Source organism: Haliotis asinina, chromosome 7 (assembly GCF_037392515.1).
Source record: "Haliotis asinina isolate JCU_RB_2024 chromosome 7, JCU_Hal_asi_v2, whole genome shotgun sequence".
Classification (NCBI taxonomy): domain Eukaryota; kingdom Metazoa; phylum Mollusca; class Gastropoda; order Lepetellida; family Haliotidae; genus Haliotis; species Haliotis asinina.
This window is the reverse complement of record NC_090286.1, coordinates 16060709-16086880: the sequence shown is the minus strand read 5'-3', so window position 1 is coordinate 16086880 and position 26172 is coordinate 16060709. Positions and strand designations below refer to the sequence as shown.

Here is a 26172-nt window from a genome sequence, read left to right as displayed (position 1 = left end):
CCATTTTTTCCAAGTATTCCTTCTTTCCCCTCATGCATAATTTCAGATATCTTGTTTCCTCTGGATGCCCGATTACCTCCCCTTGATGCCATTTATCTTAGAGTGATGTCATACCCTGTATGTAAAATGTTACATGCCACTGCACCCTTTAGACAAGGCAGATAATAACAGTGCAAACTGAACTTAACATTAACAGTGAAAAGGAGGAAACATAAGCAAAAGCTGAAGTACAATAGAGACATACTTTTAACTTTTAAAAACTATATATTTTAATTAAAATGAGACATAATATATTATTCTGGAAAATAATCTGTCTCTGTTACATTAACGTACCAGAAGAACTGGGGGCTCATAAATCTAGAGATCTATTATTGTGACATGCTGCCTCAAGCAATATTCCAGTTATATCACACCAGAAATAGTCTTCACACACTGTAAACATGTGGCAAATCAATATTTGGGGAAAAACAGCTAAATGAGTTTCAGAGAGACATTTTAAACCTCAGTATCATAATTACTAACATCTCCTATGGTCTCTTAGTTTTTTAAGTCCTTATTAATCACTGCAAAACATGATGTCCAGGACATGAGCTAAAGCTAAGTTCTCTTATTGAAATACATGTACTGTTATTTTGAGCCCCAAGTCCCAAATTTACAATTTCATGCATTGCACCACTCTATCTAGATTCTTCTTGACCCAAGCTGCCATGACATACTTCTGGTTCTTGTGATATCACTTTCTGATAATAGCACCTTTGACATGAATGAACATGATACCAGCAGTTCATATAACAACTGTTCTACATCTGATAGACAGTATGGTTTGAAACATGCTTTCCAAGATTCTACAGGATTTCCTGAAGTTTTCAGTGGAAAACTAGGTTAAAGCAGATATGCATTCTTTGATTCTCATGGCTCTGGTTCTAGAAGATGTACTCTAGGGACCCTGCTTTTGACTACTTTGGGTAAAGAAATGACTGACTACGGTGACCTTTATATGGTGACATGACACTCATCCTTGCTTTCTGGCTCATCATGGTGACCATAAGCTCATAGTCTTTTACGTGGATATCCAATTCTGAGGAGATGAAAATTTGCAAGTCAAATCAAAATTTGGCGGAAATGCTTCCTATTGCCCCATAAAGGCCTCTTTGCTGGGGATTTCTTCTGGGTGCATTGTAGTCTTCTATCATGTCTGCTATCTCCAGTGATATTGTTTCAAAATGTCAATGAAACATGTCTTATAATGCCTTGTGTTGTTTCTTCTTAAACTCCAGTAATTTATGGAAAAGAGGGGAGGGGTATTTGAGGCAAGATACTACTGCATGCATGACTGATTTTGATTGACTACACCAGCTGTAGATGTTAAAGAGAGTACTGTTGAAAATATCAAGATGTTTTTAGTGTAATGATAACCAAAATGCAGGATATATATCAATAATTTGGAGGTAGGGTACACATATTTGCTCAGTAATTGCACAAATAGCTTGTGCAATTTGATTCATAGGTTGTTATTTCCACTTTACCTCCCTTGAAGAAAAAAAGAATACGCAGCACAAACTAAACACAATCCAGTAACTGCCTTTACCAGACATCACATTTGATACCAATGTAACAAATATAGCTGCCATGGAAACATGTTTGCTCACTGAACAAATATCAACATGGAGAGTGTTTGCATTTCCAGGTAAGTCAAAGTCAAAACAAACCAGTCCTGTACTTTCTTTTCTTCGTGGAAAGAAGAAACAGTTTCAGTCTAAACCCTTTGGGATATAATCTAAACTCCTGCATCACTAAATGATAAATTACTCACCTAACAACAACAATTGACCTACACTGACTTCCTTTACATATAATGTCTCTGTGATGGTTAATACTAAAAGATTAAATATGTAAATTCCATCTTAACAAAAAATGAGTACAGTGTCAGTTTACATGTTTTTTCAGTTGTATTAACGGATTTAATGGTTAAATGTACTTGAAACAGCTGTAAATCTCAATTTGATGCTTTTATTTTCTAAATGTTGATCTCCTTAGTATAATCAGTTATCAGATTATCAGTAATTTTACAATGCATAATAAAAGAATTCAAAAGCATTGATAAAATGGAAAGATTAACTGAGGTTTACTGTTGTCAGCGAGGGTTAATAGTTGGGAAAAGGCCAGAGCTCTTCTAATGTAAGTACCAGTGCTAAATAATGTCATGTTTCACTATCGGTGTGCAATGCAATGTTATCTGTGTAGCAAAAACTCAATTAAAACATATTCCAAGAATGTGGTCAGTTTAAAAAATGAAGTATGCGCTGTTGCAAAGTAAATCATTACGACTACCATCGTGCAATTGCTTGCCAACAATAATGGAGTGAGTGTTGAGCTGGTTTCACCATATCCCTACATAGCATAACACCGCATTCTGATAGCTGAAGAAGGCAAGATGTGGCATGTTGAACTACTGTCATCAGTACCATAATTAAACCCAATACAAACTATAAGTTTCTTTCATAATAAACTTATGAATATGTGAAATGTATCTCTTATCCTTGTCCAAAAGGATACATCCTGAAATACGTCATCATGACAAATCAACCCTGTCTTGATTGGCAAATTCCACCAAAACTTGGAAGATGCCTTCTGTTCTTCTGACACAGTATGTTGTCACAATGTGAGTGGAGTAACTGTAACAGCATCAGAGCCATCCCAGGGAAAATAGATTAAATGAGCTCACTTTACAGAAATCCATGTAAACTTAAAGGAAAAAATCACTGAACTTCAAAAGCATTGGTACAGAAATGGTTTTATCTTTAAATCATTGAAAATGGTCATATGAACATAATATAAAAAGTCCTCCCTTCAATGTTGATGCAAAGAAACTTTTTAATTTATTTTTATTTTTTAAGAATTGATACAAAATGTATCAAACTTTCAGAAATCTATTTCTTAGGTGTAAAAAATAATAAACAATTAAAACTATTTTTGAAATTAAAGTCATGGGTTTGAACTTGAGTTTTAGATAATAAGAGAGTCATCCCCATGCTTCAGATGCAGTTTAACACCAGAGTTGTAGTGTAAAACTTAAGACAGGAAAAGAACATGGATCTAATGATTTTTTGAAGAATAGGAAGGGAAGACAGAAGAATGCTGTCCATGAATCTGCATTTCAGAGTGGTTGCATATTTAGAGCAAAGTGATGAGGAACTAGTAACAGTGAGTTCTCTTGTTGATAAAAAGAAGAATTATCTGGAAGAGGATCTGGAATCATTCACTCACATTCACATGAAATCCATTTTGGAGAAAATATTGTGATTACTGAAAGTGATGGAAAAGCTGGCATTGTAACTATAAGGGCAAACAGCTGCTACAAGGATACACAGAAGGCCAGTTCATCCAGTTTGTTGCCAATAACATCAACCTTAACATAAGGACCATAGACGGATATGGCACTTTCACAGAATGGGGATTATTGCAGCTGGTACTCCAAGATCCAAGATACGTAGACACAGCCACAGGAACCATCAAAGTACATTGTCATAGTACAACAAAACTGTCTCATCTAAAGTATGACATGCTCTCTCAGATTTAATGTGATGACAAAACATCAAGTGTAAACATACTGTGGAAGACAGCCTGGCTGCTCTGTCCACTCACACCTTCATGAGATGGAACAATGATATAAGAGAATAGTACATTTCCTGGTCCAAATTGCAGTACCTTAATTCCAATGATCGACCTCAATTATTGCTGTTTGTAAGAGACCAGACAAAGAAGTACAATGTCACTCGGTACTCACTTTCGATTAGCCACTCTGGCGGAAAGCCACAAATATCATCTCCATCAAATTCAATACAAGTTCATTTTGATATTTGCGGGTATTCTTGTTGTAATGAGCTTTCTAGGTTGCATTGGACAAATTATGTCTGACACTGGACTATGAGAGACCTTAGAGCTTGTGTACTCTGAGAATGCAGTCACCCATATGTTGACCAGGAAGCCCGTTGTCAGAGTGGTAAGAGGTCATGATTTTGAGGACATTGCTCTACAATCTTTGCAGATATCTCAAGCATTTGATGTTAAACTGTACAGGACTGATGATGAACCTGACCCAGCTGACAGTGATGACACGGAACAGGAATCATATGGCACTGGAAGTGATGAAGAGGAACCCACACAGACTGCACAAGATAAAGGAGCTGTTGATATGTGGAAACCAGAAAATGATCTCTTGTCTACTGCAGAGGTATTTGATGAGATTGAAGCTCGAAAGTTGACCTTGAAGTGGCATGCACATATCCTTTGCTGACATGGGTGACTGAGCGGTTAAATAAACACTGCAGTGCACTAAGTAAAGCGAGTACTGCAGAGCTCTGGCAAAGTACCTGGAAATGGTAGAAATCCTGAGAACATTCATTAAAGCAGAAAGAACAGGTCATTGGTTACTCCATCTGAAATACACTTCAACTTATATTTCCACAATTTGTTACTGCAGTCCATTGCCTCTACCTGAAATCAGCATGCAAAATCTGAAAGTGTCTAATTCACAGGCATATGATTTATTCATGCATGGGCACCATGTCCTGAGACAGTGATTGCTTTTGGGCAGGTCTTTCTACAGATTTCTACGGATCATTAAACAAATTCTCATGAGAAGCATGAAAGTGCCCGTTGTTTGACACAAGAACGTGGTATGTCTGAGGTTCAAAGGTTAGTTGGTCACTCTCCCACCTGTCTTGTTCAGAAATGAATGAAGCAATGCAGCAGCTAACTTGACAAACATACAATACAAGTGAACAACACAAGAAGAGCAGCAATGCAAGGCAGCACGGAGATCAGAAGGAGAAGGACACAGAGGCCATAACCGAATATCTCACTGACAGAAACCCATGTTATATGGAGGCACTGATGAGCATTTCAACTGGTATGATCTCTGTTAATAGTAATCTCTGTTAACAGGAATAAGACAAAATGTTATGAATGTCCACTTCTTTATTGTTTCTGGGCTATTCCTTGCCCCTTTGTAAGGTGGATGATGAAGGGGCATGGAATAGCTAAGAAACGCTGTGTGAACAAGAAAGAAGAAGTTGACATCCATAACATTTTGTCGTACTCCTGAATAACAACTTCTACATGTCTCTCAAAAACCCAAATTGTACAGGATTTCACATTCAAGAAGAAAGACCATAGTACTGTCATAAGTGACAACACACATAAGAAAATTGAAGGTGAACCAGCCAAATTTGAAGCTTAACTTTAGTTTAAGACACTTAAAACAGCAGCAAGAGGTTCTGTTTCAGAAAAAGATTTAAGGTCTCTGTGTATTACCCTCCTTCCCTGTTTGAGTCACCACATCTCCTCAGAGAAGGTGACAAGCCTGCCTTAGCAGATGCAACTCAAGTGAAACTCAAACCAGGTGAAACAGAACCAGGAGTTCGTGAAATGAAGTTACTGATAGATAGTGGTTGTCTCCTGCAGTGGTTACCATGGCCAAGGACTTGTACCTATGATCAACTTTGTGTCATGTATGCTGAATTTGTTTGAGGCATGGGTGGAAAAGGTATAGTTGTTTTTGATGGTAATGATAAAGCACAAAGGACAACACTCATTAAAGGCGAGTAGAGGGATATGCTGGAAATGAAGTTCAGTTTACCAAGGACATGATCCTGAGAGGAAAGAAAAATATGTTTCTAGCTAACTCCAAAAATAAACAGAAGTTCATCTACATGCTGAGTGACAAACTCAAGGAATCTGGTACTGACACAATCCATGCACTTGCTGATGCTGCAATAACAACAATAATAATAATATATTTATAAAGTGCCTAATGCTCAGTTGTGCTAATACAGTGATAAAACTGGAACATATATACATATAACCGAGAATGATTATCGACTGGTACACAGATAGAAATAGGTCAGTCTTAAGCTGTGATTTAAAGGCATCTTTAGTGGTTGTATTTCTGAGGCTTGGTGAAAGCAAATTCCAGAGTTTGGGGCTGACGAAAGAGAAGGCGCTTTTGAAAAATCCATTTAGTGATTTTGGTCAAGAGAGAGTATCTGGAGGATCTCAGCTTCCACTGAGGTGAATAAGGGGAGATAAGTTCTTTGAGATGGGATGGACATTTTTTATTGTAGAGACAGTTGTGAGTGAGGGCAAGGAGGTTGAACTTGATTCTTGCAGAGATGGGAAGTTAGTGAAGTGACTGAAGCACAGGAGAAAAATGGTCAAAGCAGGAACAATGGGACATACATCTGAGATCTGAATTCTTTGAAGTTTCTGAATTGATTTGGATGGCATGTTGGTGTACAGTGAGTTGCAATAGTCAGGTATTGAAGTTACTAGGCAGTGCATCAATGTTTTGCAGGTTTGAATGTCAAGATAGTGGCAACTTAAATACCGTTAGACATTGTTAGACAGATAACGAGAACATCATTGGTTGGAGATGATACAGACTTGCTCATTTTAGTTTGCTATTATGTTTGAGTCTTTTTCTCACCAAGGTCCAAAACTACATCAAAGAAAACATCCATATGGGGCATCCAAGAAACAAAGGAAAAAGTGGGAGAGTTTACGCAAAGGCATTCTGTTTCTGCATACAATCTTGGTAGGTGACACAATTTCAAAAGTTTTTGGCACTGAAAAAAGAGTTGCTCTGAAAATGTATGAGAAATCTGAGGATTTCAGAAATATTGCTTGAGTGTTTGAAGAAACTTTGCTCCATCTTTTCAAGGGTGCAAACAGTCACAGCCTTGACCACTTGAAGGCTGAGAAATTCACTCAAAAGGTAGCAAAGAGTATCACATTTGTGGATTCAAAGAGTCTTCCTCAACATCTGAAGCAGCAAGATATCACAGCTACAGGGTACTTTAGCAGATTCAAGAATGCAAGGAACAGAAACAGAATCTAAACTGAGTTGACTGGGGTTGAACAGCAGATGGGAAGTGTTTGAAGCTTCTTACAGTGAACAAATTACCTGCTCTGGAATCATAGTTGAAAGTTGTCAGATGTGCATGTAAGAAAGGGTGTCAAAGTTCAAGTTACAGTTGTAAAAAAGTTGCACTCATGTGTAGTGTAGCATGCAATACTTGCAGAGGGGCCAGCTGTGAAAATTCTGCAAAACCAGACATTTGTGAAGAAGAATAATGTTACTACCATTGTTGAGAAAATATACCAAGTATTCAGATGAAAGTTGTGAAAACAATATTGTGACAATAAACACGTTCACTACATAATCTGTAAATGCATGTGGCATTAAGATTAGTGAATATTTGTCAGTAAAACCTACTGAAATTGAAACAGGTTACTTCATTTTCAGTAAAAACCATAACTTTGAAGAAAGAAAAAAGTAGCTAACGTAATCTTAAAATGTTGTATGTTTTTTCTTAAAAATTAAAGTATAACGAAAAATAGTATAACGTCAATTATTGCCTTATTTACCCAAAGATATATTACTTTTTGAACCACTTTATTAGTAGAAAATTCTTTTCTCTGCAAAAATCAGTAAAAAAGTAAGTGTGTGTCTCAACTGGGTATTTAAAAAAAAAAAAAATCCCAGTAAATTAAACTTTTCAACATTTTGCCCAAAAAATCAGGTTTAGCATTGTGATTGGATGGAGGACTTTTTTTATGTAGCCTTTCACATGCTGAAAATAATTTCTGTACCAATTTTCGTGGGTATTTTCTTATTTTCACTGGACTTTGTTATCACTGGTTTGTTGAACCTAGGAAGTTAACAGATGCATACCTATTTGTGAAAATTTGTGTGATTTGTGTAAACTAAAGTACTGTGAAAAAAAAGATCCAGAGTGAACCTTTTGTTTTTTTATCCACCACTGGCAAACCACTAGAAACACATACATCAGTTGTCATCCCCCTTGTTCTCTCATAAACCACTACACAAATACATCTGTAGTCACCACCCTTGTCTGTAAACCACTTCACACATACATCTGTAGTCACCACCCTTGTCTGTAAACCACTTCACACATACATCTAGTCACCCCCCTTGTTCTCTGACCTAAACCACTTGACACATACATCTGCAGTCACCATCCTTGTTCTCTGGTAAAGTGAACAATTTTTCCAGAATGCTGAATAAAGTTTCTTGTGTGTAAAAATAAAGTAAAAAATCAGCAGGCTAATTCTGGCTGAAATCAATAGAATCATAGAATGAAACTGAAACTGTAATCGACATCATTATCTTCTTGCAACAATTGAAAATATACTAACAGACTATGCTGACAGAACTTACATTTACAGACAGGGCCACACACAGTTGTACCCCTGGAGTTACTGTAAACTTGATACAAAACATTTTCCTAATCTTACATTACATACATAAAGACCTTCAAATTCCACAGATTGTATGAAAATTTATCTGTTCTTAACATAGAGATAAATAACAAAATTTCTAATATTGAAAACAAAAAACCTTTGACTTCACTTGAGTTGGTCCTAAGAACATCACATTATCAAAGAAAACCATAACATACTGATACCATATAAACTACAATAGCTATAAGATATCTGAACGTTTGTGAAATTGAGGATGCAGACTCTCTGTGCCAAAACCAAGAAGAGTCTTTATGCAAAATATCATCATAAAATCTCACATAATATTTAAAGACAAACATTTATATATATACCTCTCATTTCAATATACAGTCATGCCCCATTTATCCAAACACTTGTGTTTTTCTTGAAATTGTATGGATAAACAAATTTCCAGTTATCTGAACCACAGACCATATGTACATGTACAAAGAAATGTAAAAAGAAACACATATAATAGGCCTCAGACATAATCTTTATTGATTGATAACACATCAACAAGCACTTGTTGCTTCATTTTCATATTTCCTGCTATGTCTAGACTTAAATCATGTGAACCAGCCACGAGAATGAGCGAAGTCTGTGATACCCATGCTAAAGTCAAAAGTACATGCTTTTGATGGGCAAATTGACGTGCCTCAAAATTAACACAGTGTCACCTTGCTAATTACAGCTAGTTAATCGTTCACTCGTCACAATGAAGACCCGGGTTCGATTCCCCACATGGGTACAATGTGTGAGGCCCATTTTCTGGTGTTCCCCGCCATGATATCACTGGAATATTGCTAAAAGCGACGTAAAACCAAACTCACTCACTCATGTTAGGGCACACAAGGCCAATAGATATATGGTGAAAACATACTGACAGGTACTCAGCCATCTAGACATTTTCATTTAGAAAGTGAGTTTTCTGGATATCTGATGTTCGAATAAATGGGCCATGTCTGTACACATATATATATATTACATGCTGGATCTTAGGTTTGCTTTATTCATTTTGCTGTTGAGAACAAATGGATAATGAAAGCAAATACATCTGCCTCACTATTATGATGTATAGATACTGTGATATCTCTTACCTTATCTTACACCTATTAAAATCAGTTATAACACGAATGACAGTAGATGTTGGGAAATATCAAGGGCACAACAAAATATATGATGATCTGTTGGGTAAGTCAAGGTCTATCTACTTCAGTCACAGATGTGGTTTTCTTTCTGCTGCTGGCTACTGAACACAATAATTCTAGTAAAAAAATCATGGCTTGCTGAAAATAACAGTCTGTGCATCCTGACGTAAACAGGAAGTTATAACCCAATGTTGCCATACAATTTTACATTCTTCAAAAGACAATATCACCTTCTTGCAGGTGTTATCTGGAGCAGGGCAACACTCATGATTTGAGCATCAACGTCTGGGACAATTACTGTATTGAGAATAGTTTGTGGCAGAGCAGTAAGGAAACAGGGAGTACAACATAGAGTACCAACATCCTGCAATATACCTAGTTTTGCTACCACATCAGAAACATGCATAGTTTTGTGTGAATGAAAAAATAATTCAACAAACACCATACAAACTGAACAAAAAGTGTTATTATGAATGTAGTTGACTACAAATCATAATTTACATTATGAAGGTCTTACCTGAGTGCTTAATCAGACAATGTACTTAAATACTTAACTGTAAAGTATAGAGTGGTGAAAAGATTAGATTTGCAATTTGAGGCCATGATTCAAATATTTTAGAAATGTGTGAGAAGTACATATATATCATCAAGCTCTTTCCATATTGTGATGTTTTTTTTCGAAGTGAAAGTGGCAGCAAAAGTAAGAAGTTTAGAAAACCAACCAGATCCTGCCTGTCAACACAATAAAGTAACAATGCATTGAATTACACACTCATACATGAACGAATTGATCAGTGATGGGTCAAACTGTCACTTAGAACAAGGCTGCCAAAGATGAATAAGTCTAAAAAAGATCAGAAAAACATAATGCTGCAGTTCCATAACCGATACACACAATCTCAACTTCATAAACTTTATTACAATGCAATAATATTACCTTTATGCATATGCTTGAATGTTTGAAAAGTATGTAAGTGTATCAATGCCAGTCTAAAATTGTTTATCATCTACTACGTACATCCATCCATGTAGATGATATTATAATCTTGCATGTCATTACTGAGACTGTGATTTTGACTTGTAAAGTTATGACCTTATTTGATATAGTATCAACAATATATTCGATTTAATTCTTTATTTTTATAAACAATCACTGTATATATATATGATTTATTGAAATTTGTAGCAGCATGTTGGTTTATTTTTATTTTCCTTTTTCTGTTTTTCACAACTTAAATAAAAAAAATTTGTTTACCAGACATACTAAAATGAAGTTTCCTTATTGATTGTACCTCAATAAAGACATTTCAAGGTTGAAAACAAAAGAAAATCAGTTATTATTGATGTCTTGAAAAATTCTGTACATAGACAGACCTGGAATTATTATTGATTACTTGAGAAAATATGGTTACCAAGTTCATAGTCTGATACTAGATGATACGGTCTCTTGAGTAGATTGCAATATGTAAATTTGAGTTATAATCTTCTGTGCAGATGAAAGCATCATCTATGAAGATGTTGAAAGGATTTTAGACTCTGGTGCAAAATATGAAACATATTTTACATATGAAATGTAAAGGAAATGGACAACATGCCATGAGCTAAGTTGCACTACAGCAGAGGAAAAAACTTGCATTACAGCAGATGTAACATATATCAAAACATTGAACCCTCATGTAACTAACTAAGTATTAGTTCATACCAGATTAACTTTGTCAGTTTCAACTTTGACCTCCTCATATTTTACAGAAAAGAAAGGTAAAATGTTTCTTAGTTCACAAAAATAATATCCATACACTGAACGAGTTGAACTTCATATATACAGCTGAAAAGAGACAGGTTATGTAAACATCAATTTTTTTTCTTAGCATGAGGGATTTTTACAAGGACTGAAAACATTATTTAACTTTTGTTACTTGCTCTATTGGATATTTCATCAGCACAATCCATTTCACAGACAGTCTCTTTAGTAAAGGTTTCGTGAAGAATAATGTGTAGGAAGACTGTTAAAAATATTTCACTTTTGTTTAAAAAGACCTTCTTATATTCTTCATTTATCTATATTTGTACTGACTGACATAAATGTTCCACAGAGTCAATACTTTTGTGTCCTTGCCTCAACAGCAAAAGGATGAGTGGAAGGACAAAAAGTAGATTTAATTGGCATGATCTGACAATAGCTTGATTGTTCTTTATCCAGTTGACCTGCAAAGATTCTTTTGAAGCTCATAAACGTGGCTTGAAGGCTGATTCACTGGCTTGTTCTTCCATCAAACATAGTCACTTTCCAGAAAACAGATGCATCTGAAATATGCATGAAAATAATGTTAGAATATGTATTAGGATTGTACAATCTGGCTATTTTGTTCAAGCAATAATTACATATATTTTTTATCACCTGTAATAACAAAACTGAAATTGAGTTATTACCCAGATAACATGTACAAGATCATCATGTAAAGAATTCACAGCAAACATTAAAAGATCTTATACAAACTGCACATTTATGTACAAATAAATGTTGGTGTAATGGACCTGATTACTCTGTTTGGAACATAAATGGCATCATTGATTTCAGAATGGATGTTAATTACAATCTTGAAGTTATCAAAGGACAAAAGTCATAGAATGGTTCTTGTTTAAAAACTAATTCTCATCACTGCATATGCAACTCCCAATTAATCAGGAATTACAGGTAATTGCCAAGTCCATTCACATCTTTCATTCATCTTTTTGCATTTTCCATTAATAGCTGATAACCACAAGAGGGGGGAATTTGACCAAACTCTTCATGGTCCATTCAAAAATATTTTACAAGTTATTAAGCTTCATTTCTTTACCACCTGAATACAAGTGTGTCTGTCATGACAATAGAAGATCTACACAGAACATAATTGTTGCCTTGATTGTAAACCTAATTGTATAAGGTATGACATTCTGAAATTACTGGCTGTACAAAATGGTTATTGTTTGTTTTTCTTCATTGTTTGTAGTCTGTTTTAGAAAGATAAGTGACACAGGATTCCTCTGATGCATTACTCCCTTGTACTTGCCCAATAAAAAAGCCTTAAATACATTTCGCTGAACAGGAAGTTCTCATGACATGACCTCCTATAGAAAATTTTGTCAGATCTTGACACTGGAGTAAAGGATTGATTTTAATGAGCACAGGGACATTTTCAATAAGCTATTTTGCCTTTCCACACAACAGTATGATATGCAGCAAAATTTCATATATTTCATGGATCACCAATAAGCACCTGAGTCACAACTGGGACCCAGAGATCTACAGGCTGAGGTTACTTGCAAGATGTGCAATCACATGGTAATTACCAATTAATCAGCTTATCTATATAATATCTTATCTATTATACTTTTATTGTGCCGTGTTAACTATTATGGAAAAAGAACCAGATATTCAAAAGATGTCTAGGTAGTTTAAGCTAACTATAGTTTTACTGAAAGCTGATTCATTTTGTACTACCATTCAGAACATGAAGTTGATGTTTGATTCAGTTTGGCATTATGTAGTCAGTGGACTATTTATGTAAACAATGATTTGTTTTCAGACATCTGTTCTTAAATTGCATCAATAATGTTTGTCTTGACTATTCATAGATGTAAATGATTTTCTACACCTTACCACACTTTCACCAAATGCTTGAAAGCTTGGTCTTCGTTCCCGCTGACTGATGAATGGTGCATCTGAGCCAAGACCAAGTGTCCCAAATATGCTGCCTCTGCTTCCACGTCTTTCCAGTTCCTACAAAGCATTACAATTTCATACAAAAAGATGCAAAAATTGGTCCTACATATGAAAATGTAATCATAAAATAATCAGTCATTGCTGAAATAAATCACAAGAATATCTTCCTACCCTTTAACTTAGGCAAATCCTAGATAAACAGGAGAAATCTATACCAACATACTACATCTGTTTGAAGAAGATACTCATCATGTGCTTTCATTTTCACATCGGTTCCACGATCAACATCCCTCAGTTAATTCATCTTGTCGTGAAACTCACATCCAAAGTATGTAAAATATGACACAAGCAGAAATATTTTCATATCTAATCTTTAACACCGCATGATTCAATGTAGATGATTTTTTTTAACATTCCCTAAGTTGTTCATGAGCAGCACACAAAAAACCTGAAATAGAGTACATAATTTATTCACTGCCTCATTTACAGTTTTTTAACACAAAGCTTTTATTGATTTCTTTTTTCTGGAAGAAAAGGAAGTTTGTCCTTTTAGACTTTACTTTCATCTACTGACCAAACAATTCACATTAACACATTCCCAGCCAATCCAATCTGTGAATTCTCAGAAGATTCCATAGAACTTGTTATTAAACATATCCATGTGAGTTGTGTCCCCAACTGATGTCATAATTGTCTAGTAAATCCTCTATCTTCCTTTGGTATGACATTCCACAGAACATCGCAAACTTTCAGCCTGCATTTGTGTGTGATTGAGTGTCATTCATTCATTAATCCAGTTTACCTGGTACCACCACATGGCACTCTGTGTTCACCAGAATCGGTGATAGCTTTAAGTCGCTTTGAGTGCACAATATGTTTCCAAGATTCCTATCCACTTTGATGTCTTTCTAGCATGTCAACCACATGCACCAACTGGAATCATGCAGCAATGCTGCCAATAAATACGTTCTATGTTCCAATCTTGGTGATATTATTCCGTTCACTGAATGCCTGTATGAAGCTGAAGACCTCTTTCTTGAATCTTGAGGTTACCCAGGTAATTAGGAGGCATCACAGGTTGTACCCACAAGTCCTTGCTAAACATCTTCAGATCTGTGACAATGACTGTAATGTTGTTGTTGGGAATGAGGAAGATCAGAGAACACAACTTGACTGGTCTGTACATTTCAGTTCCTGAATAGCTCTCTTGTCTGATGACACCTTAACTGCCTTGGAGAAACTTGGAAACAAGATCCTCAAATAAGACTTAGTCCTTGGTCAAAGTGGTCCTTTTGTCCTCTCTCGTTGACTTTATAACCTACTGATTAGATGTGATGAACCTGCAATTTTTGACGTATGCAGTCCATTGAATGACTACCCTACTGGTTCATGCCCCTTTGAACTATTCACAGGGTTTAGTCTCTAATCAATAAGACATCTCTATTCGCCTATGTCTTCAATCGTCAAAAAAAACCAAATCTGACAACTAGGGTGAAAATATGCAACCCTACACTCATAATGAAACTGCTTGACCATGGCTTTAGTGATCTTAATAAAGTGTGAGCAGTTGGCAGAAGTGCTTGAGGTAACAATGGATTATTTGACAAAATCTAGTCCTTAAATTGACATTTAAGTAACTGTGAGTTTTCTGTTGGGTTCTTCATGGTTTTAGATTGATTCAGGAAAATAGCATTAAGAGCTCCATTGGGCAATAAATTCAAGGACATAATATAATGATTGAGAATATCTTTGCAGTCTACAGTTAATAGTTAGCGGGGTGGGGATTATGTCCAATTTTGAAAACAAACAACCTGTACAATAAGTTTACAAAGTTTTAATCTGCATATAGGAGTTATCTCATTAGGATTCTAATCATTATAGGCAGGCCCTTGGAGTCTCCCTTGCAGGCATATTTCAAAGACTATACAAATTGGGAGTAATTAGTTATACAGGTACAGTACAGGTACTAAGTGGAGGGCTCCATTATATGTTTATGTTCATGAATAGTCAAACTGGAAGTCAGGCAAACTGTAGCGCAAATGTGGTTGTGCAGCGTAGAGAAAAGGACCAGTCTTCATATAAGCAAGCGCAGCAACAAAAGGTTAGCAATGCACTTCCCTTGCTTTGGTTCAAAAAGTATTTTTCATGTCAAAATATAACATCGCCACCATCAAAGGTACACACCAATATCCTCACCAGGTTGTGCTCTCCAATTTCCAACCCCATATTTAATAATTACTCGCGTGAAATATGTTTTATTCAACATTTTAAGCGCCAATCATGGTATTCAGTTCGTATTTCGCCTCCATTATATTAAGTACCCCTGCCAGCTTCTGGCTCAACGGAGTGAAGGAACAGGAATAAGCAGATATTATGAAGATATACCATATTGCCTAATTTTATCATGATTCTGTTGGATTGTATTTGTCTTAAGGGTCGTCTTTATTGTTAGATCTTTCGTGACATTTATTCTACAATAAACACACTTCTGGCATAGTGGGCGTATGAAGCATGGGAGGTAACTCTTTATGTATTCCATACGGAATAATAACTTGTTCCTTCACTGCTTTGAACCGGAAGCTGGCAGGGGTAATGGAGGTGAAGAACGGTCTGATGTACCATGAGTGGCGCTTAAAAAGTTGAATAAAACATATTTCACGTGAGTAATTATTAAATATGGCATTGGAAATCTCAGAGCACAACCTAATGAGGAAACTGGAGTGTACCTTTGATGGTGGTGAGATTTTATTTTGACATGAAAAATATTTTTTGAACCGAAGCAAGGGAAGTGCGTTGCCAACCTTTATGACCTCATATATATGAATACTGGTCATATTCTCTACGCTGCGCAACCCCACTTGTGCTACAGTTTGCCTGTAAATGGACAAATCAGAATTCAGTTACAAACCAGACTCAGTGTTTGGAGTATGAGATAAAAATAGATAATTTCTTCAGCAGAGACGGCCACAGAAGTGGTATGAGATAGTATCTGTACACTGAAAGAAGCCCTAAATGATATCACCCTAAATGATATTATGCTTGTAGTTCCATTTGCATGTTTAGTTTAGATACCAGGACCCTGATGACAAGAGGACCTTGTGCTTGAAATGGTTATTAATTGTCATGTTAATATGTCTGTAAAAGTGTTATCTGAATCTATCTGAGGAAAAAGTCACTTCAAAGTCTGTCACTTCCAAATAGTGGTTTAAATTTCACACTGGACATTGACAGCTGTATCCTCATTCACCCACATTGAAGACATGGATCTCCAGTTGTTTTTGCCTGATTGCCAGTCTGATCTACACCTTCTGATTTTGAGCTCTGAAGCTGTTATATCATGTGCTGTGTTCATTTCCACAGACCTTAAAGCAAGTATGGAATTGTTCAGTCAACACTGGCACCATCTCATAACTGCTTAGCTGTATACAGAAACAGCAAGTAAGTCATGAACAGAGGTGTGGCTTTCGTCAGATTAAACCAGTCAGTTTGTTTTACACTTTGAAGAAAACACTCCATTAACAGAAAACACTTCTGCAAATGTTCCTGATGTGCAGAGCCATTGAGGCTGTTTCATGAGTGAAGCTTTTGGCTCCCTGAAATCATTTTCAATTGGTGTCCTCAAAGGCTATCTGTCTCATCTCTAACAACTTCTACAGAATTGCTGGTAATGGAAAAGTACATGCATCACACATCTTTCAATGAGATGGCAAGAACATTGTGGATAAGGTCTTGTGAATGGACAGACTGTTGTATCTCTAAGTGAAGTAAATATTAGCTCAACATCTGTTTCAGCATATCTGCACCTTTTCACTCAGTGATGCATCCAAGCCATTATGTTTTGGTGTGAAATCTTGACATCCCTTCACAAATGTTCTTACTAGATAGTCCTCCACCATAGGAAGTTCCTGAATCTTAGTGGTTGAACTGTCCAACATGTTTCATTCCGTCCATGCAAAGGTTGCAAAGACTAAAGTTCAGTATCTGCATACTGCATCTTTAGTTGATGCCCAGTGAGTGACTGCCGACTGTTCATACCCTGATATTACCACCAGCCAAAATGACCTCCAACCAACTGTTAACTACACAGACTGTGATGGAACCACTTAACATGAGTTATCAACTTCCAAGTGTAGATGTTTGAGCATGAAATTGTTTATGAAAGCATGGTATCTGGTATCTCTGCCTTGGTTTGTGCATTGTAACCAAAGATTCCAAACAGCATGATTTGCAACTGGAAATGGCTCACTTAGAATATGAATCTGAGGAATGGCCTGTGGAGACATGCAGGTGTGCACCTTATAGGTCCTGGTGCAGAATATGTCTAATTTGAACATGAAGTCATTGAAATGGGCCACATAATATATTTCATCAATTGTTTTTTCTTGTTGAAAATGGATGGAAAGCATCACTTATCCCTTTCACTATGATGATGCTTCATTTTGGGAAACATACAGGTATTGTTTCCAAAGTGAAATGTCTCCAAAACATCCAGTAACTTCAGAACCAATCTTATCAGAGCAACTGCTATGGACAATGTCATATGAAAACGTGAAAAGAAATCAGTCCAAATCCTTTTATACTGTCAGTGTTTGCTGGTCTGAACTTCTCTCAACAATGAAAGTTGATAATCTTCGCTGACAAGTATAATGATGAACCAGTAGTGAGTGGCTATAATAGCTGTTGCAGTCCTAGTCGGTAGTGACATGGTAAAGAATAAATGACAACTTCTTGACATCTTATTTTTTAATAAAGACGTTGACATCCAGTATCTTGCCTCTAACTGTAAAACATCAGTCAAACAAATCAAGATGAAGGAGAATTGCTGTGCTGACAGCCAGGAACCATAAAGTGCAACCTGACTGCATTGCATACTTACATCTCACTGAACACCTTTGTGTAGTCACCAAATTTGTTATGGTCTGATTTCCACCTCCATGAAGAACATTGTATGTTTCTGCCCTGGATGATTTTCTTGCATCAACAAGAGAAATTTCTAGCACAATTAGGATGCAGGAACTTTAACAAGTGTGTTGACCAAAGAAGAGACTTTGCTGAAAAGTAATCAGCAACCACCTGCATCAACACAGTCCATCACTGATCACATGATTTTTTCAGTAATGTATGTACAATACGTTTGTTCCAGTAAGTCAGACAAGAATGAGTAATAAGACATGCATGTTTCCAATGAGAGTATAGGTTATCTGTGAGGTGTTACCTATCAGCTATTACAGCAGAATTGCCCATTAAGTGAAAATACATTTGATTTCATGCTTGATAAATATTTTGTGTTACCGAAACTTCCTATTTTCCTGGCAGATTTTTTCACATTTAAGTAATTACCTTGAACAGACTGAAACTGAAATGCATGCTAAACTGTAACTAAAAGATGAGAAAGACATTTAGCAGTACATATGTACTTGCATGACAAAGAATGATACTTGGATGACAAGATGGCCCAGTTGTGTTTGAAGATACCATACACAGAACACTTTAATTTGATTTATACAGACACTTATCACACAATTGTCAATGCATATCATCTAAGCATTTCGTCACATATTACTTCATTAATTGCTCTGACATATTTCAGCATGCCATCCTAATTTGTGGATTCTTTCCTGATGCTCTGATACTATTGTTTACTTACTTCCAACTTAGATCTTCTATCGAATCATGAAATGAATTTGAGCTATCTTCAGACAAGTATATTTTATGTTTTTGGTGTGAGTGTGAGGTTTGTGTACTTTTGCTTAGTTGTGTATAAACACACATGCTAGTAAATAGTAAGATCTAGGAGTATATACTATAAACAATGCACTAAATGCTATCCTAACAGATGTCTAAATAGAATTACTACTTGTTTTGAGTTCTTTGCAAGACGGTTATGTAAAAACTACAAGGTGAAGACTAAAGCTTACTTTTGTCAAAACACTGTTGCATGTGATGCCAAAAATGCCAAAAAATGAGCCTAGAACTAAGGCTATGGTATGGTATGATATGGTTTGACAGAAATGAGTGTTATGTATCAAATGAATAGTGTGTAATGATGGTTGGTTTAGACATAATTTATGAGCTCGCTGGAGATGATTGTAGCATTAGAGTAGTCTGTTCATTTTTAGATAACAATAAATATACACATCAATTTTTCTTTTGTGTAAGTAAGTTTATTTTGTTTCACCACTTAACATGTTTTTATTGAATACATGTCCTTTTAGGTGTGGATGGGAGTTTCAAGACACAAGTAAGAGATTAGTGATCCTTATCTAGTGGATTTACATCCACAAGTAAAAACAAGCAATAGTTTGTGGAAAACAAAGTGAAATGAAACCACCAATGTCATCATTAAGCATGATAACTTAAATGTTCAATTTGCCATGTGAGGAGAGTTATATGTCTCAGTTTGAGAGAATGGGAGAATATATATTGTTCCTAAAGGCAAGGAACAGTTGACATTACTGGTGGCATGAACAACGTCTGAAGACATTATGAGCAACATCATGTGCAGTTCACCTGGTCGCCATTCTTTGATATTTGAGGCAAAAGTTTCACCACCAAATAATACATTTTAGGTAGGTAGGTAGGTAGGTAGGTAGGTAGGTAGGTAGGTAGGTAGGTAGGTAGGTAGGTAGGTAGGTAGGTAGGTAGGTAGGTAGGTAGGTAGGTAGGTAGGTAGGTAGGTAGGTAGGTAGGTAGGTAGGTAGGTAGGTAGGTAGGTAGGTAGGTAGGTAGGTAGGTAGGTAGGTAGGTAGGTAGGTAGGTAGGTAGGTAGGTAGGTAGGTAGGTAGGTAGGTAGGTAGGTAGGTAGGTAGGTAGGTAGGTAGGTAGGTAGTATGCAGGCACGTACATATGTACTACACTCCACTGGTATCATCAATGTATTTTTTTAACTCTTTATCATTTACTTAGCACTACCATAAAAACCAGTTTAAAAAACAATCCTACAAAATGTTTCGTAACTGATGCATGAGGAGGCAAGTGACTATGTAGAATATTCATCTGATTCATGGAGCCCTAATTCATCGCTGACCACATGCGCTGGTCTATTATAAACAGATATCTACATGATTGTACTGAAGATGAGAACTTGGAGTCCACAAAAAGTGCAGCAGAAATATTTCATCCCTTGAAGTTTGTATCTTAACAAATATTAACATGCATATATTTATTATAAATAACACACATTAATATGCAATAAATGATTTTTGCATGCTTAGAATGTATTAAAAAGACAGACAGACAGACAGACAGACAAACGGATGGACAAAAAACAGAGGGACAGATGGACAAACAGACAGACAGACTTTTGACTTGCAAGCATGTCCAGGTGGTAGGAAATATATGATTACAAAAGATATAATTTTTGCAAAAAAAACCCCTCAAAACCCCTTAACCCCCTGGATGCCAAGTGTGTAAGAATGTAGGTTAAGATATTCAGAAGTATGCCAGAAAATATTGGACTGCTTTGGGTCTCACAAAACTTGGTTACTTTTGTAAAACCTGTACATGTAATCGGTTATCAGCAAACAGCCCCATGACCAGCAGTGGGGCCGAATTCTAAGGGTACTCTGAATTAAGGACACCAGATCCTACTACATGTACTAACATTGTCATGAAATGTAATACAAAATATGTAATTCACAAAATTACACAGTGAAACAATTTCTAGACTGCTAAAACTTCATACTGAATGTGTCAATTCAATTTCTGACACTCATTTTTTCAGAAACTCTTTGCACTCTAGCTAGTTTCTAGAAAAGGATTTCCTTTTATCATGGGCATATATAAAGTATTTTATAAGAGATCAAAATTGAAACTACCTTGTCCATGCTTGCTCAAAACATATTTTTTAGGTTGTAAATGAGTGTGCATCACGACACAAAATCTAACATATTTTAACTTGACTTGACTAATTAATAGCACTAAAAAATCTGGGAGGTATGCTCAAAATATACTGTATGTTTTGCTACTGAATGAAGGTGTATCTCTATTTAAAATATCTAACCCAAGGACAAAAGCAGAAGACACATAGTTGAGCTGCTTAAAACACACATTTTTGGGGTTGCAAACATATGAAAGTCAGTTTACTTGTATCATAGACATAGATTCTACTGTATCAACATCAGAAATTACAATCTATGTCATAAAAGTTGCCTTTCAAAGAATAAACATGTTGTATCCCCCAAATTAGATATCATTGTTCAACTCACCCATTAACAAAACCATTTGGCCCATGGGTAAGAATATTTACTCTTACTCAACTCACATTTGGGGAATCACAATATATCAAAGTGTGTTTACACATGACATTAAAGTCAACTTCTCTTAACTAAATTCAGCTAATTCGTTGTATTATGAAAATAAATATCTTGCCCATGAGCGAGAATATTTTCATTTGCTTAAAGTTAAAATACATACAGGAATGCATGTAAGTATCAGGACTAATAATCCAAGTTTTAACTTCAGTATTGATGTCTAGCTAATGGACCATCAAAATTATCTTTTTGTAGGAACTCATTTTTTGATTATCTGAAAAGATAAAACGAGATGTACAATAAGTATCACTACACTACACATCTGAAGATATTTAGTGTTATCATATTGAAGGGAGATCATCTTCTTTTTGTTTCATGATATAATGTGATTGTTTTCTATGTCCAACAATAATACAGTGGAACCCTGTTTATCTAGACATTTTGGTTTCACTTGAAAATTGTCCACATAGCGAGACATCTGGTTAACTGGATCAAACAAGCAAAACTTGAAAATTAAGTGAAAGCAAAAAAGGACAAGGTATGATAAGGGTGGTTTTTGGCCCACTAACAGAATTGGCTGAAAACATGTTATTTGTTTAGAGACAAGTTAGCTTTGCATAAAAATGCTATATTTTATATGTTCTGATGTGTAATTTTAATGCAGTGGGGGCCCAGAATGGGTTTTATCAGTTCCCATGAAAAATAACACAAAGTCTGAAATATCAGTGTGCCATAATGGCTTATTTACAACTGTCATTTTATTTACATACAAATTACCGCAGTTTTACGACAGGTAGTCATGCTGAAAAACATATCAATGTCAATCATACTGTTTTAACCGCAAGGGGCCCAATTAGGGTTGCAAAACATTGTTAATTCAATTACTTGCCAATTGTGTCCCCAAAACTCAGTCATTATTCACAGCATTCTTTGCAAATGTAATCCATGGGTTCATTGTACAACATGTAAGCATGATGACAAACATGTTGTACTAAGAATCACAGGGGCCTGATTTGGGTAAAGTTACATTTTGGGCACAGCTTCATTCCAGCTAGTAAGTGTTACAAGTCAGCATTTACAACCAGTTTTAGCAAATATACAGTTATCATCTCAATCATCATATGTTAATACAATAGCCAACCATGTTGCACTAAAATCACAGGTCTTGACCTCAAAGGGGACCATTTCAGGTGAAATTTCATTGTAAGTGCAGGTTCATATCAACACCATGCACACGTTAAAGTCAGTATTCAAAAGACTTCACAGAGTAATTATTCACTACTTATCCACTTTAAAGATAAAAAACATCCACTATTACTTTTCATTCACACAGTCATCAATCTCAGTATGTGATTCACTCTCAGGAACTGCAGTATTCAAAAGTGTATAAACCTAAAGTAGATCAAAATATCTAAAATATGAATTTAAAATATTGGGTACAAAGGCAACTAGACTGACTTGAAAAGGTGAATGGTCAGTGTGTCTCAAGAAAAGATTTACATGATGTTAATTAAAGCTTATTTCACCAGTGTTGTAACATAGATTACCAAACTTATGAAAACAAATTACAATATTTGGATTTGATGCGAAACAGTTTAATTATACATTGCAGACTTGATAAACAAACTTTGAAAAAAAGAAAGAAAAGTTACATGGATTTGAACTTGCATGTCTGATAACAAAAAATACCAACAGTCCACTGTTGCAACCATTAGGCTACATATTCCTTTGCCTCCCAGTGTGAATTTAAGCTTATATATTACACTTTACAACTATGTATGACTTGACATCTGCTTGTGTTCATCATCTGCTAGACCTTGATACAATGTTCTTATTCTAGCTAAAAAAATCCTTTTCATACAGTTAACCCCCTGGATGCCACAGGGACATATATGTCCCTCCTCTACATACCTCACTTTGAAGTTCAATAAAATTGTAAATATACCACGCATATATAGATACTTCACAGTTTTGAATTCTGCGGGAAATTCCCAGTTTCTTGATATCATCCACTATTATCTCAGACCAAGCTAAAGTGCTAAAATCGTCTTTCAAAATAGGCTTCATCGTAAATGTCGCCATTTTTCAAACTGTACAAAATCGAGATTCACAGCGTTATTTGCAGTATCTTTTGAAATGTGAAAATCGGATAATTACTGGGTGTGATGAATTTCAAAAATAGCATATTAATGATCACTGATATCAAGTTTTCATGTAACCAGGAATGATAATTCTGAAACGTCACCGATGTACCTAGAATCGGTTGGGATGTTTTCGAAAATACACTTACACGAACGCCGAAGTGCGCTTTCCGCCATATTGGATAGTGTTTACAAAATCACGATTCGAGAAGGCCGGTATTGAGACGCCTATTGCATCATGTATTCTTCATAGTTAGCTGCGACAAATGCATCATTGAATTCCCCAAGCATCTTAGAATCAAATTACAAAAGGTCTTTGTCACCAATACCAACTGTCTAGACAAAACGAAACGAAATATACTTTGTAAGAAAACGAACGCTGTGCTCGAAAGACAGCGCTTGACTGAACTGTAAACAAAGAAAAATTCCAATTTTACACTGCGTAGCATTTTCGGAAATTTTCCAACATCCAGATGTCTAATCATTGCTTACAATGGCTCAATACTTTTAGTATATTCGGGGGAAGAGTATCGTAGCAAGAAAAAGCAAACTGAAAACAGATGCAATGAAAGCATTTGGTAATTCATGAGAAACTGTAAAGCTTTTAGTGCAGCGTGACGCCATGACTGACGCAAAATCACGCAGAACGACAACGGTACTTATCTGCATTTCTGGCTTCTTCCGTCATTTACAATGTAAACGACAAAAACATATAACAATACACAGATAGTCAGAATAATTCTGATTACTTACATGTCACATTTATATACAAAAGATCCCTGAATCAAACAAAAAGTCCTCGCAAATTCCTGTGTACCCTTCTCAGCGAAGCCGCCATTTTGAAAGAAATCGGTCATCGGTAGTGATGTCACACGTCAACATTGTTGCACATATTAGGCAATTTCTTGAGGTGAAGGTCGGTTGAACAAGAGTAAACACAATGCCCATACCATTCCGATTGCATTTTCAGTATTGTGATGTATATTTTGCATATCGTTCAGATATTTTTTCACGAAACTGATTTCATTATCTACATATATCCATGTTCAACACCATATCATATGTGGATATAAGGTATGCGTTTTTATTCTTTGAAAGCTTTTGATTGTTTGAATATAATACTTACATGGGAAATTGACTCAGTAAGTGAACTATACCACATTTTAAGCCTCTACACAAGTGTTGGAAGATCACACGTACCCTTTACTGCAACATGTGCTTTAGTTCCCGTGATGTGCAATATTCAATACGTTGGGGCAAATATTGCAGTTTCATATGAACAGGTTAATAACCAGCGATTTAATTCCAACTTATAAGTAAAACGAATAATATTAATGAAAATGATTTGCACATTTTATGAAATGTAGGGGCGCACATACTACTATTTAAAGGAATTGTCTTGTTCATTGTATTGGTTTGTGTCGTTTTTATAGACAAAACAATTATGAATATTAATTGACCAGGTGCGAGTTTGTCAAAAACGTTTCATGATTCATTATCATTTTTCTCGATGATAATGTCAATTCAAATTCGATTAAAATATATCTGATGGCAGAATATCTAACTCAAACAATATTTATACGAAAATTGTTAAAACTATATAAACCAGGTCATGTCTTAATTTGGACAAACCTTACGTCCATATCCTAATACTTCTGTACTGAAAAAGCGATATCTTTGTATACTTATGATGGAATTGATTTCATAATCATGAGAAGAAAAGTCTATTTCCTAAATGAATATTCAATGAATAATCAGGTATTGTGAAATTTTAATTTATGCTAAATTGATGCTAGGCAGGTGCGCGTGTTGCTCACAATAAGATATGTAGTAGAACCGTGTAATTGTTGATATGTTCAGGACACTATTTCAGTGATAAAACCATTCATTTTATATTTTGTCTAAAAAGTGTTGAATTCTGACACAGAAGCCGAGATCTTTTACACATTGAGTGGACATTAGGTTAGATATATATACTAATCAGCAACAAGAGTTGTCTTTTTCCGACGTCACAAAATGCACGAAACATGCCGTGACGTCAACTAAAATGTCGCAGTATTTTCAGTTATTTCATTACATTTGAAATTGTGGCTGTTACTTCGTCAATAAAGATGCAAAATTAATAAAAATACATCTACACAAACAGGAGAATATGGGAATCTAAGAACTAAAATATGTATCGGATAGGGACATCCAAATCGCTATTACCTGCTTTTTGATGTAGTACACTGGCATCTTATCTTACAAATTGTGAATCTACCAAACGGTATCCTCTCACATTGGGGAACTTTGTATTGGAATAGTTTGGTTCACTGTGAACAAAACATCACGAAAATATACTGTCGGTATCCACAGCAAATTCTCTCCATGTGATCGGAGTTACATTGACCTAATGTAAACCATAGCTGAGTTATGCCCCCTTATCTTTATACGTGCATGAATACTGTGTCGACGTTTGACGCCATGGTAGAAAATCGATTTTTGACATTTATTGCAGGTCATTTTTGATTTCGTGATTATGACGTTATGCATTAGTACATATATCCATTTCATATACACTTATGTCGTTCAGATATCAAGCAGTATTTTCTTCGCTCACACTTTCCGCAAAGATGCCAAAT

At 35.7% G+C, this 26172-nt stretch overlaps 1 protein-coding gene across 1 annotated transcript in view; it reads right to left on the bottom strand.

Annotated features, from left to right (window-relative positions):
- Positions 1 to 10649: 10649 nt before the first annotated feature.
- LOC137291840 (SCY1-like protein 2) overlaps positions 10650 to 26172 on the bottom strand; it is a 238794-nt gene continuing 223271 nt past the window's right edge. Inside the window, exons 17-18 of the mRNA XM_067823384.1 lie at positions 13096 to 13215; positions 10650 to 11756 (exon numbers count right to left, since the gene is read on the bottom strand). Of these exons, the coding sequence (XP_067679485.1) occupies positions 11733 to 11756; positions 13096 to 13215 (144 nt within the window). The 3' untranslated portion in view covers positions 10650 to 11732. The remainder of the gene's footprint in view (positions 11757 to 13095; positions 13216 to 26172) is intronic.